The sequence below is a fragment of the Aythya ferina genome (genome assembly GCF_964211825.1).
Source record: "Aythya ferina genome assembly, chromosome: 2".
Lineage (NCBI taxonomy): Eukaryota > Metazoa > Chordata > Aves > Anseriformes > Anatidae > Aythya > Aythya ferina.
In genome coordinates this window covers 33576318-33588530 of record NC_140297.1, presented here as the reverse complement: position 1 = coordinate 33588530, position 12213 = coordinate 33576318, and the positions used below count along the sequence as shown (strand labels likewise).

At 35.2% G+C, this 12213-nt stretch overlaps 1 protein-coding gene across 3 annotated transcripts in view; it reads right to left on the bottom strand.

The window, feature by feature from the left end:
• Window positions 1–680: 680 nt before the first annotated feature.
• The window catches only part of SP4 (Sp4 transcription factor), a 25106-nt gene continuing 13573 nt past the window's right edge, over window positions 681–12213 (bottom strand). For all 3 annotated transcript variants that reach the window (XM_084507812.1, XM_084507814.1, XM_084507813.1), the window contains exons 4-6: window positions 5840–6068; window positions 5378–5577; window positions 681–4284 (exon numbers count right to left, since the gene is read on the bottom strand). In XM_084507812.1, coding sequence (XP_084363938.1) covers window positions 4037–4284; window positions 5378–5577; window positions 5840–6068 — 677 coding nt within the window. In that variant the 3' untranslated portion in view covers window positions 681–4036. The remainder of the gene's footprint in view (window positions 4285–5377; window positions 5578–5839; window positions 6069–12213) is intronic.

Sequence of the window (12213 nt, the reverse complement as noted above, 5' to 3'; positions counted from 1 at the left end):
GTGAAATACTACTACTTATTCTCTTCACAAGTACCGTACTTCTTGATGGCTTGCCAAAAAATAAAAATAAAAAAAAATCTGTTAGTATGAAAAAGCCCTAGCATTTAGTATACTTCTATAATTAGCAGTTTGGTATGAGACCAAAGTTATTTAAGTACAAGACAATGCAGGAGCTCATTTACATTTCACTAAGAAGAAAAGCTCAGTATAGTTTATACAAGTTGAAGTAGGTTCATTCAGCTTTCCATTGTTTCATTCTGTTCATTTCCTGTCTGCAAGACAATCATGACACTTCTATTATTTACTTCTCCCTATAATTTTTAAATTTTGTGTGCACACAGTGGGTGGGTGTTCCTATTCCTTATGTTAGCGAAGTTTTTCCTTCAGTTGCTCCTTCAATATTGTCAGGAATAACTAACTTCCATTTCCAAGACCTGAACAAACCCAATGAATCCATGATGTCCATGCTGAGCTAGAATCTGCTGTTTTAATTCCCTGCCGGGAGCCTGCCAGTTGGGAAACGCTGACCAGCAAGTGCAGGTCTTAATTACACAAATCCAGAAGCTGCTGCCAACCTTTCCCCATTGAGAAGCGTTTGCTTTCTAGTGTTCTTCTTGATGAACAGATTATCATTCAAACATAATTCATTGCTGCTTTATAAGTAATTAAATGAAGAAACCTTTTAAACTCAAGGGAATTTTAATAGGTTACTTGCAAAATGTTATTGCAGGCAACAACTTGTACATGATTTTAGTTCCAAACCCACCAAAAAAAAAAAAAAAAATACAAATCAGCATTGTAAAAGTGTCAGATTAGTGCCTTACAGGCTTTGCTGGCAGAATTAAGTTCTAAATTCTAGATGTGGGGAAATGTTACTCATTTTTTTCCTTTTCCATTTTTTTTCTTAGAAAAATTTACAAGTGAAATATTACTACAAAACTTTTTATAAGGATTTTTTTTTGCAAAACATTTACATTTTTTACCATCAACTATTTTTCTGTTTCAAAATCATTATGTAGATTTAATACCCTATGCTGCACATCAATTCTTGCGGGATGACAATTCAGTGACATGCATAAAAAAACACCACAAGGCATTAAAATGAAGACTTAAATACAAATATTGTTGCAATAAAACAGTTATAAAATTGAAAAATAGGACCTAAACATCATGCTTACCTAACTCTGACAAATTAACTTTTTCTCCTAGATTACACACTTTTATTACTGCTCTCATGAAAGAATGTGATAAATAATGACTTAACACCAATTTCTAATGTAATCGGCAACACATACACAAACCTAACAAAAAAAAAGTATATCGTAAGAAAAAAACTAGTCTAACACTGGAGTTCTACCATGGTAAATACACTTTGCACTGATAATTACAATAAAGCAAATTTTTTAACGGTGGCAAAGGGAATGAACAGTGAAATGCCATTAAACAAGATACTACTGCACATCTGTGCCCTATTACTTACAACAGCTATATCCCACTGAGTCAAATAAAGGACGTCGAAATTTACGATCCTTTTAAGACAGAAAAGTGGATTCAGAATGGTATGCAGAACAGACTGTCAAAATGCTTCTAATTTCATCGGTAAAATGTGCACCTGCTAACACAAGTTAATGTACTTTAGATGCTAGGAACCCAACCAGATTTAGATTTTGATACATCTACAATAGGGATTCATCATCAATTAAAAATGACTTCAGTTTCCTATCTGCATATGTAAGTATGCATGAACAAATTATATACGAAATGGTTGTGCAGAATGCTCATAACTTCAGTTTACAAAAATTGTTAACTTCTAGGAAACATGGTAATAACATTAAGAAACTTTTTCTTTGCATAAAGAAATTTATAGCACTGATTGTGAAGCATAATGATAAAATATATATTTGACATTTCATTTCCTATATAATAAAATTAACAGTTAATACTACCTAATGTTCATCTGTATTAAATGTAACATCTAATTGAGTCTGATGTTTTAATTCCAGATACATCAGTTAAGAGTACTTTAAATAAAATATACAAAATAATGTACAAAACCCAACTAAAATTTAAAGACTGTTACAAGTCTACAAAAGCTTTAAGAAACTTGAAATTTATAACCACAGTGTAAAATTGTTTTTCTTTAATCTCAAAGCTTTTTCTTTTTTTTTTTTTTTTAATGTAAACTGAAAGTATAAAATACATTCAGTTTAATATTTTGCTACAAAGGGCTGGCCTAAAGTGTACACAGTGTAAACAATGATTGGTATTTCTCTTGCTTCAAAAATACACAAAACACCACAAGATTGATAAAGTATTCAGATGAGAAGTATATGTTTTGTGAGAGAATGCACAAGGTATCTGGTATGCATCTCAAACCAACAGTTACCAAACACATTCTTCCCTTTGTAATTTGCAGGAAAAACAAACAAAAATCTTAACCTTCTTACACTGTACTTCCTTTTGTTACATCAAAAATATTTTGGTGTATAAATTTTAAAAATACAGATCATGAGAATTGTTACCAAATGACTATATGTGTAAAAGGTTACATTTATGATTATGGGAAACAATTCAAAATCCTGAGCATGAAATATTTGGCCATCTTTCCTCCTCTTACGTACGGCAGTTTTTACGTACGAAATGCAGTTTTGTGTTATTGTTGCTTTCCATTTCCTCTATATTCCTATTAATCTGACTCATCTGAAAATATAACCAAACCTTTAAAATCAAAAGTCACGTAATAAAAAGATAACCATATTCCTCTTTTCCCATCTTGTTTTGTGGTTGGAGTCTCAATGTAAGATTTGTCAGGTAACAGATATTTATTACCAGCCCACATATTATCCTTGAAGAGAAAATGAAGACAGTAATATTTAGGGGAAAGGAGAGAAAATGTTTACTTACAATGCCTTTTTTGGTTAAAATGTGGTAATTAATTCTTTTCTTTGGCTATTAAGTCAAAGCATAAAGAACTCATCACATTAACCACAAAAAAAAAACCAACAAACTAGTATTTACAGGAAGATGATACAGAAGAATGATCTACAACACTCATGGAGACAATTCTCTGATTGATTTCCATGAATTCTAACAAAATTAAAACATATAAATATCTAAGATTGAGTTTTTATGATTCATGTTACCTATGAGTTAGAAATGAACTGCTGATGCTTTAAAATATGAATATACTAAAAACTGACCCAAAAGTTGCCGTATTCATTCTTTATCCTACATAAAGACACCATTAGTTTTGTAAAATCGTATGTTAATATCTTTCTATGGTTTAATCTTTCCTACTGTATACACTAATTCTACATAACCTTAGCTCTCCAAAGAAAGAGAGGAATTACAACTCACTGATTGTCATTTATACACACTACTATAATGTAGTGGTCAAAATTAATCTGAGGTCCACCTCAGATTCACTTTGCAGCAAGCACATATCATCCAGCTGCTATTCGATTAATTCCAAAACTTGAGAAAAGACGGCCAAAATAAACTGACATGTTCTGTGGACTGAGCAAAAAACTAAACTATTTTCACTATCATTCAATCTATATTCAGTTTTGCTGTTTCTTATGGGAAAAGATGTTCTCATGAAAATATTACAAATTTATATTAAAAACAAAGTACCTTCATCAAACGATATTAATTCTAGTCACGGTCCACCCTGTTTTACATTGTAAATTCAGACAATATCAAACACTTTAACATACAATGCCAAAAGAGAGGGGAAAAGTTCATTTAAAATCATTACATGATATACAGACATATAACTAAAAAAGTACAGTATGGAAATAATATTCCCCCATCTGTTTATCCAGTACATCAATTTGCGCTGTTTGTATTTTTGAAATTTTCGTCTTGTTGCACCAGTGTACACTTCCCATGCTGACCCTCCAGCCTGGAACAATTACAGAAGTCAAGACTGAAAACATGATTTCCCGCTCTGTAATCCACTTTACCAGCCCACTTCCATATCCTGAAAGGTATGTAAACTTAAGTGCAGCACTAGGCGTCCATATAAATTATCCTTTCAGAATTCTTCCATGTTTGTTGAAACATTAGGGGTTGCTGGGTTTGAATCTTGAGAAATGGCAGCAACAGTGACAATTCTTGGAGAACCAAGAACCTCAGTAACTGAAGAGTCCAGTTCTCCTGAGGTAACTATGGCAAGGGCTGTTCCACCACCTTTCTTGTTCTGATGAGTTTTGACATGTTTCGAGAGATGGTCACTTCGCATAAACCTTTTAGAACATTCAGGACACTCAAATCTCTTTTCACCTTTTTAAAAAGAAGGATGAAACCAAAACGTTAGTGAAAGAGAGCACCAAATGCTTTTTTGTTTAATCATTTAAATCTGACGCTTTCCTTTTTGACATTTAAATTATCTTTCAAAGGATACAATACTTTCGTCTCTACCTGTCTGATTTCCAGGTCATGAGTTTACAGTCATAAGTTCTTGGCAATCTACTCTTCACTATTAAAATGCTCTTAACAAACATTTGCTATGCTATGATTATTTGGTGAGTAGTTTGAATTTCCGATCACCAGAAAATTTTCCTAAACTTCCATAAATCTGACAGAGTAGCAGAAGTACAAACAGTGAATGAAGCACTTGATAGCATTTTAAAAAAAAACCTTTTATTTAGATTACAATTACAAGAATGGAATGTGGACACAAATTTGAATCCCAAAGCTCCATGAATCTGTCTCATGAAAATGTATAAAATCAAACTCAAGAAAAAAAAAAATCACCATACTAAATGTTCCAACACTGTTTAAATATCATTAGACCTCTTTTGAGGTGTTACCTTGTGAAGCTTTAATTTTGAGTGGGAAGAAGAAAATAAAGCCTTCTTTGGGCTAGAAATATGACGACTAATAAAGCTTAGTTTCTAAATGGTCCACCTTTCTAATTTGAACTGTTAGGAGATCTTGCTTTATTTGTTCTTACCTGAAATGTCACGCAATTTCCCCAAACCACCAAATCTGATGAATGGACAAGGTTAAAAAAATCTTAAGGGCCGGGGCTAATCTAAGTGAGGAGAACTACTCCTAATCCATGACAAATCCTATGTGCTCAAGAAAAATTGTCAAATTTTGATAACTAACTTACATCATCGATGATGATGTCTCTTTCTAGGATACGTACAGAACAATTTGAACAGATCTTTCTTTATTTAATTACTCAGTCAGCTTGCATTAATGAAAGCTGAAATCTACTGCTTTCACTGTCTCAAGTTACTGCATTTACATTTACATTTAAAAGTAATTTTGAGAGACCCTAATGAGTGAGATTTTCAATATCACTATTTATTCATGGTTACTATGATTCAGAGTTACTGTACTATGTATAAAGAGAGGGCTGACCAACCTGTGTGGGTTCTTCTATGTCTTTGCAACTCATCGCTCCTTGTAAATCGCTTGCCACAAAAAATCCAGTTGCATACAAATGGTCTTTCACCAGTATGCCAGCGCAGATGTGCCCGAAGATGAGATGTCTTGCCATAAACTTTTCCACATCCTTCAATATGGCAGATATGTTGCTTCTTTTTTCCTGGCTCATTGCTGCTTCTAAAGAGAAGGTTTAAACTGGTAAGTAATCTTATTCTAAAATATTATTAGTTGGCTTAGGAAAAATACTTCATGATAATAGATACAGTTATAATTTAGTAGTCTCTGAAAATAAATATATAAACATACTTTCTAGTGGATAGCAATAAACAACATAGACAATACAAGAAAATCTCAAGCCCAAATGAGGAAAGCCATGACAAGATGCCTAAATATGTATTGATAAAATTTACACTTATGTATTGATAAAGTTTACACTCACCTTCCTTCTCCCTCTCTACAATTAGGACATGAGCAGGCAACTCTTCTCAGTCTCTTGCCAGGTTGTGCTTCCTGGTCAGAAGCTTGCTGAGCTTGTTGCAGCTGTACTTGTGTTATCTGATCAGGACTAACAGCACCAATCGCTGCATTAGCAATGCCACCTACTGCTACAGTAACAGGAGCTATTGTAGCTTGCTGTACTTTTACTCCGTCCTGACCTTGCTGTTGACCTGTAAAACAAGACAGTGTTTTTACCTTTTCTTGGTAATTTCACAAATAAGTTTCATATAGTTTATAGAAAACTAAACTACTTAAAAAGAATCATAAAACAAATATTAAATCTAGCCATTTTTCTGAAATACTACAAGAAGATGTACCTGCTAACTCAGATAGTGCTGCTTAACGTAATTTAATGTTACCAGAACAGTACAAGACTGCAAATGATATTAAGAAATGTGAATTAGTTTAACAAATCCTACCCCGAGCCCCAAATGCTGAGATAAATGAGAGGACAATATTTCTGTGTAAGATTTTGTTAAATCTATTGCCAGTGAAAACACAGAAGCACACCTACACTCAGAAAACTTCAACTAGCTCATTTTGAAAGTTATTTTATGACACATACAGAAGTCACTTCTACAATCTGTACTGACTAAACACTAAGCCACAAAGGAACTTTCACAAAAAAAAAGAAAAAAAGAAAAAAAGAAGGGTCATAGGTCCAGCCTTAAGCTCTGCCTCGCTAGCTTGTTCATTTTGTTTTGCAGAAGGGAGTATGTTTTCAAAAAGACTGGAAAAGCAGATTGAATCAAATACAATTAAAAGACTGACATGGAGAATTAAGACTTCAATTTCACTGCATAAGTTTATCAATCTCATTGGTTTTCTTGATCAAAGGAAATCAGGACAATTATCTTGATATTAAAGCAAAATAAAGAGTATTCCCATTTAGGTAAGAAGTGAAGTTTTTTGAGCAGTAGGGTAGTATTATATTTACTTTAAAAGTTATAGACTATAGGGTCTGAGAAAATAATATGACAAGCAATCTGACACAAAGATGTCTGCGGTCTGACAACACTGAATACCACTCCTCCAGGTAACAGGTATGGTAAAAAAAATATCATCAGATACTGTCATTTTCAAAACTTCATACAAATGAAAAATAAGAGGAAACTCTACCTACTTATTGATAGAGTGTAATGACCAACCAGAATTCCCAAGAACAGACTTCAATATTCCAAGACCTGAAAGTCTGCAGTATTGAAGCACTAATTTAAAACTCTGAAATCCCTTAGAGGTAATATGATTCAGAGATATGCAAATAGGTACTCAAACTTACTTCTCAGGCATCTGTAATAGAAATCAACACAGACATGAGTGAGAAGAACACTCAAGCCTAAATTGCCTAGCTACTAAGCAAGTTCATATACAACAGTGTGAAATAACAACTACTTTATTCGTGTGACTGCTAAGGAGCAATATCTGCCTGGGCAGGATATGTTGTGTAGTGCCGTGATAACACCCATAGACTAAACCTAACAAACACTAACGGGTTAGGACTGAAGAACCTCCCAATGTGACATGACTGTCATCCAACAGGCTGTAGTTCACTATAGGAAATAGAATAAATCTGTGTTGTGCCTGGGTCAGTACCAGGTTATTTTCACCAGAAGCACTGACCAGTAAACTCTCTTGGTTTCATTCTGGAATTTGCACTCAATTCAGCTAGATATAAATAAACACCAATTCCATGTTTTCTTTAGCAGGCCACAAATATCAGCAGATACCGAGTACTTTTGGTTCTCTGACACAAACAAGGGCAAACCCAGAAGTGATAATGATTGAAACTCAATTGGAATTCACAGGATTTTTTGGATAGACAGTAATACAAGAAAAACATTTCTACAAAGAGTCTGGAATTGGAAGCAGAGGAACTATAGAAAAAGAATTAAAACGTTAACCTTGAGTGTAGAGCCTCCATATATCCAGGCTAGAAGAAAGACTTTCTTTCCAGAATAGGAATATACTAGAAAAAAAAATTATTTAATAACAGGAAAGAAAAGCACTCACAAGAATTCTTGAAGGAGAATAGGATAGGTTAAGGAGAACAGTGAGGTATAAAGGCAGATAGCAGTATCTAACACTTGGGTCTAGCAGTAGCAGAACAGGACATGAGCTTCCAAAGTGCTAGTCCATGGGCAATTCCATGTCAGGCCATTAAGCTGCTGAAGTACTGAATGCTATGAATAGCTAGAGTCAAAGAAGGCTGATTGTTTCTGTTATATGTAATACTTATCTTAACACATTAATGTGATTGCTTGTGTTAAAAACCAGCTGTAGTTTTTAGTCAGCCAAAGGTAAATAAGTTAACAAGAAGAACTGGCTCTGCTTGTAGTCTTTTGCAGAGACACAAACTGCTCTCAGTGTGCTAAACAGACCCCAGATGTAAACTCCTTTAATCCACAGGGTGAGCACTATAAGTGATGGCAGTCTAGCGACTGTCACTGCAAAACTAAAGATACATCGTGTACTACAGTCACACCCACAGCAGCATCTGCTGCTATTCTCACAGTCAGGTGTGCTTTCAAGCACATTAAGTTATTCTTTGCCATCAGAGCCTGTTAGAGAGATTACTCCATCCATGTCAAAGTCCTATTTGACAAAAAAAAAAAAAAAAAAAAAAAAAAAAAAAAGCCCCATGACCTGTTTTCTCCCAGTTTTCTTTTTTCTCTAAGATTTTCTCTAATTGACATTAATGCTTCAACACAACTTTTCCCAGGCTGCCAGACTAAAGCCATTTCAGTACAATGTGAATTGAGGCACTCAAAACTCAAATCCTGCTCAGGCAGGATGACTATTTTTTTACTCCATGACTATTGCTAGAGTGATGAATGTCTGACACATAACTCTTGCTTGATCTGACCAATATGCATTTATGTGGAAGCCTGTTCAGCATTTCTAACATCCCAAAATATAGTGCTGATTTGATATGAACCAACTTTCAGTCCAAGTCATGAGACAGCCAACCACACAAGGGTCTTCTGATACTTCCTCATAATATCCAGCACTGCTGCTTACGTACTTTATTGATCCTACACCTTCCCCCATCTTTTTCATTTGTTCTCCAAGGAAGGCATGCATGGTCCACATAAGCATCTGGGGGAATAGGATACACACTACTGAGCTATAATCTCTATCTATTTATTTAACATGATATAACAATACATTTCAGTAGAAATTCTTCATAATAACTGTAAAGGTGACAGCAAAAATACAAAAGATAAAATGACAAAAGTAAGGTTGCTCAGGCAAAGAGTTACATTCTTCATATGATTTCAGTTAAACAGTAATTAAATGACTGCTTTTCAGATGGCATTAATACAGTTATTACATTACCAATGTGAAGAGAATCAACATTTCAGTTCTTTAAGCTCACAGAGTTATTTTAAACTTCCCTTTCCTTGAATTCCACATAACCAAGATCAGAACAGAAGGTTCTGAAATTCCCAAAATATCACACAAATAGCTTTATTTAAAGATCCAGGACACAATATTCATAGAGGTTTGCTTATTGAGATAAAAGAATGACTGCAGGAAGTACAGATATGTGATAATTTTTTTTTTGTACTTTTGAAAAAGCATCCCAAGAAGTTAGCACACTAGTAGCTACCAAGATAGAAAGATGTGCATCTGTTTTTATTTTTTTATTTTTTAACTTATAGAATCATAAAGGTTGGAAAAGACCTCCAATATCATTTGGTCCAACCCTACCACCAATGTCACCCACTAAACCATGTCCCTAAGCACCAGGTACAACCTTTCCTTAAACGTCCCCAGAGATGGTGACACCACCTCCCTGGGTAACCCGTTCCAGTGCCCGACTGCTCTTTCTGTGAAGAAATGTCTCCTCATTTCCAACCTGAACATCCCCTGGCACAACTTGAGGCCATTCCCTCTAGTCCTACCACTGGGTTACCTGTGAGAAGATGCCAACCCCCAGCTCCCCACAGCTTCCTTTCAGGTAGTTGTAGAGAGCAATAAGGTCTCCCCTGAGCCTCTTCCCCAGACTAAACAATCCCAGCTCCCTCAGCTGCTCATCACAGGCCTCGTGCTCCAGGCCCTTCACCAGCTTTGTAGCCCTTCTCTGGGCACACTGCAGGGCCTCGATGTCCTTCTTGTAGTGAGAGGCCCAAAGCTGAACACAGTACTTCAGGTGCGGCCTCACCAAAGCTGAGTACAGGGGAGATCACCTCCCTTGTCCGTCTGGCTACACTATTCCTGACACAAACCAGGGTGCTGTTGGCCTTCTTGGCCACCTGGGCACACTGCTGGCTCACGTTCAGGCGAGCGTTGACCAACACCCTGCACCAAAATATGCAGCAATACTAAAACATAGAATAGTTTTCTTATCTATATAATGCCCCAGCACTGTATCATAATAAGCAGAGCCTCTGATGTCCCCCAGAACTTTTAACAGGTCAGTAGAAACTACAACACGGTGCCAGAGCTCCTCAGTGCTAGTAGCCAGATAAGTTGAACTAAAACTTGTCAAATGCACTGTTGTACTTTTTCCTATTATCAACTTAGCTTTAATTAAAAAACAAACAAACAAACAAAAAAACACACTTGATTTTAAAACCAAGTAGTTGAGATGACATTACACATAGAGGAACAGAAAAGACTAGCATCACTTTATAGTGAGTATTAAAAATAATCCATATGGCTTGCTACTAGGGGCATAAAAATATCATTTAAAGCCTTCCAAAAAATGTGCTAAAATCATGAGATCACTTAACATTATTTCTTTCTGATGTACTCCAAACCACAAGACCTAGTATCAGTATACTTCACCGTCCATAATCAAGCCTTTCAGTAACAAGAGCTCTCATGTTTCAACACAGATTTCAGAAATAATTCTAAACAAACCATTACATGAGGGAATAAACAAAGTCACACTTCAGTTCATCTGTGTTGTTATAGATGAGTTGTCAAAGCAGCCACCGCACATTTACAGCTGCCTTTAGAAGACAGTTTTTCTTAAAATTCCCATGATTTCTTTTTAATGCTGATTTTCTGAAATTGTGAAACAATTTCTGAAATTGTGAAACATTCTTGATCAACAAAATCATCACTGAACTTTATTGCATGTGCTGTCAGGTTACAACTTTAAGTTACAACAATATGCTACTGCACAAAGTAACACTGACACCAATTACTGCATTTGATTTTATTTCTCTCAGGTATAAGTACTCTTTCTTTTGGATAGTAACCACTGCATGTCAGCCTGCATCAAACAAAACCACAAGGCAACCTGATATGGAATTTATTTTGCAAACCAAGCACAGGAAGCCTCTCACTAGTTAGAATATTGCATATACGATTATGAAGATACAATTGAGAATGTTATAGACGTTCTCAAATAGAAGGACCTTCTCAAGGTCCTATAGACCTTCTCAAATAGGACTTACATGTATATAATTTCAGTCACTAATCTTAAACACTTAAGCATTTAATAAATGACATCTCAAAATACAGGATTGCGCATCTTTTGTTTTTCAGCACCACGTTTTCTTCCAATTTTGAAAAGAAAACCACAATCCTGCATCTTAACAGTTACATCACATATACTTTCTTATATATACGAGTCTAATGTGTTCATGCAAGAAAACATTTTCAGGTACTTCCTATAAAGCCAAATATCATAAGAATACATATCAATTTTAGTTTTCAAAGCTATCTTGCAAAATAAGAGCTCCCGTAACACAACCCAAATGACAAAGAAAGCTAATGTATACAACCTAAGGAACACCTTCCTGTAGAGCGACTTTGCTACAGAGTGATCTACAACTGAAAATCATTGTCATTAGGCTCGGCCATCCATGGTCAGTCTAAATCAAAAAGTTTCCTTTTACTACACATTGCACATGCATTCCTATCACACTGTTCTTGTTCACCTGATGCAGTAAGAATGAAAAACTACTCTTTGAGACAAGTATGGTGGATGCGGAAAAGGCTGTACTTTGACAATCCACAGAAGTCACTGGAGTCAAGCTTTAAAAAAAAAAGGATCTTGGACAGAAGAGAAATTAAGACAAGAAAAGGACACTTCTAGTTTCTATCACTCAGTTCCCCAAAACAATTAACACTGAGTTCCTGTTGCTGTTGTGCAGCCAGCATTCTGCAGTCACAGAGATGTCAGCATTAATGAGAGATATCTCCGTATCATACACCTTACTGCAAAAGCTGCGGAATGCTTTGCAAAATGTACATGGACCCAGACTGGCTAATGTTAAAAAAACAAAAACTTGTTTAACTATGTATTCTAAAAATGAAAGAGATAGTTGCAACTGACACCCATATCTCTATGTATATTAC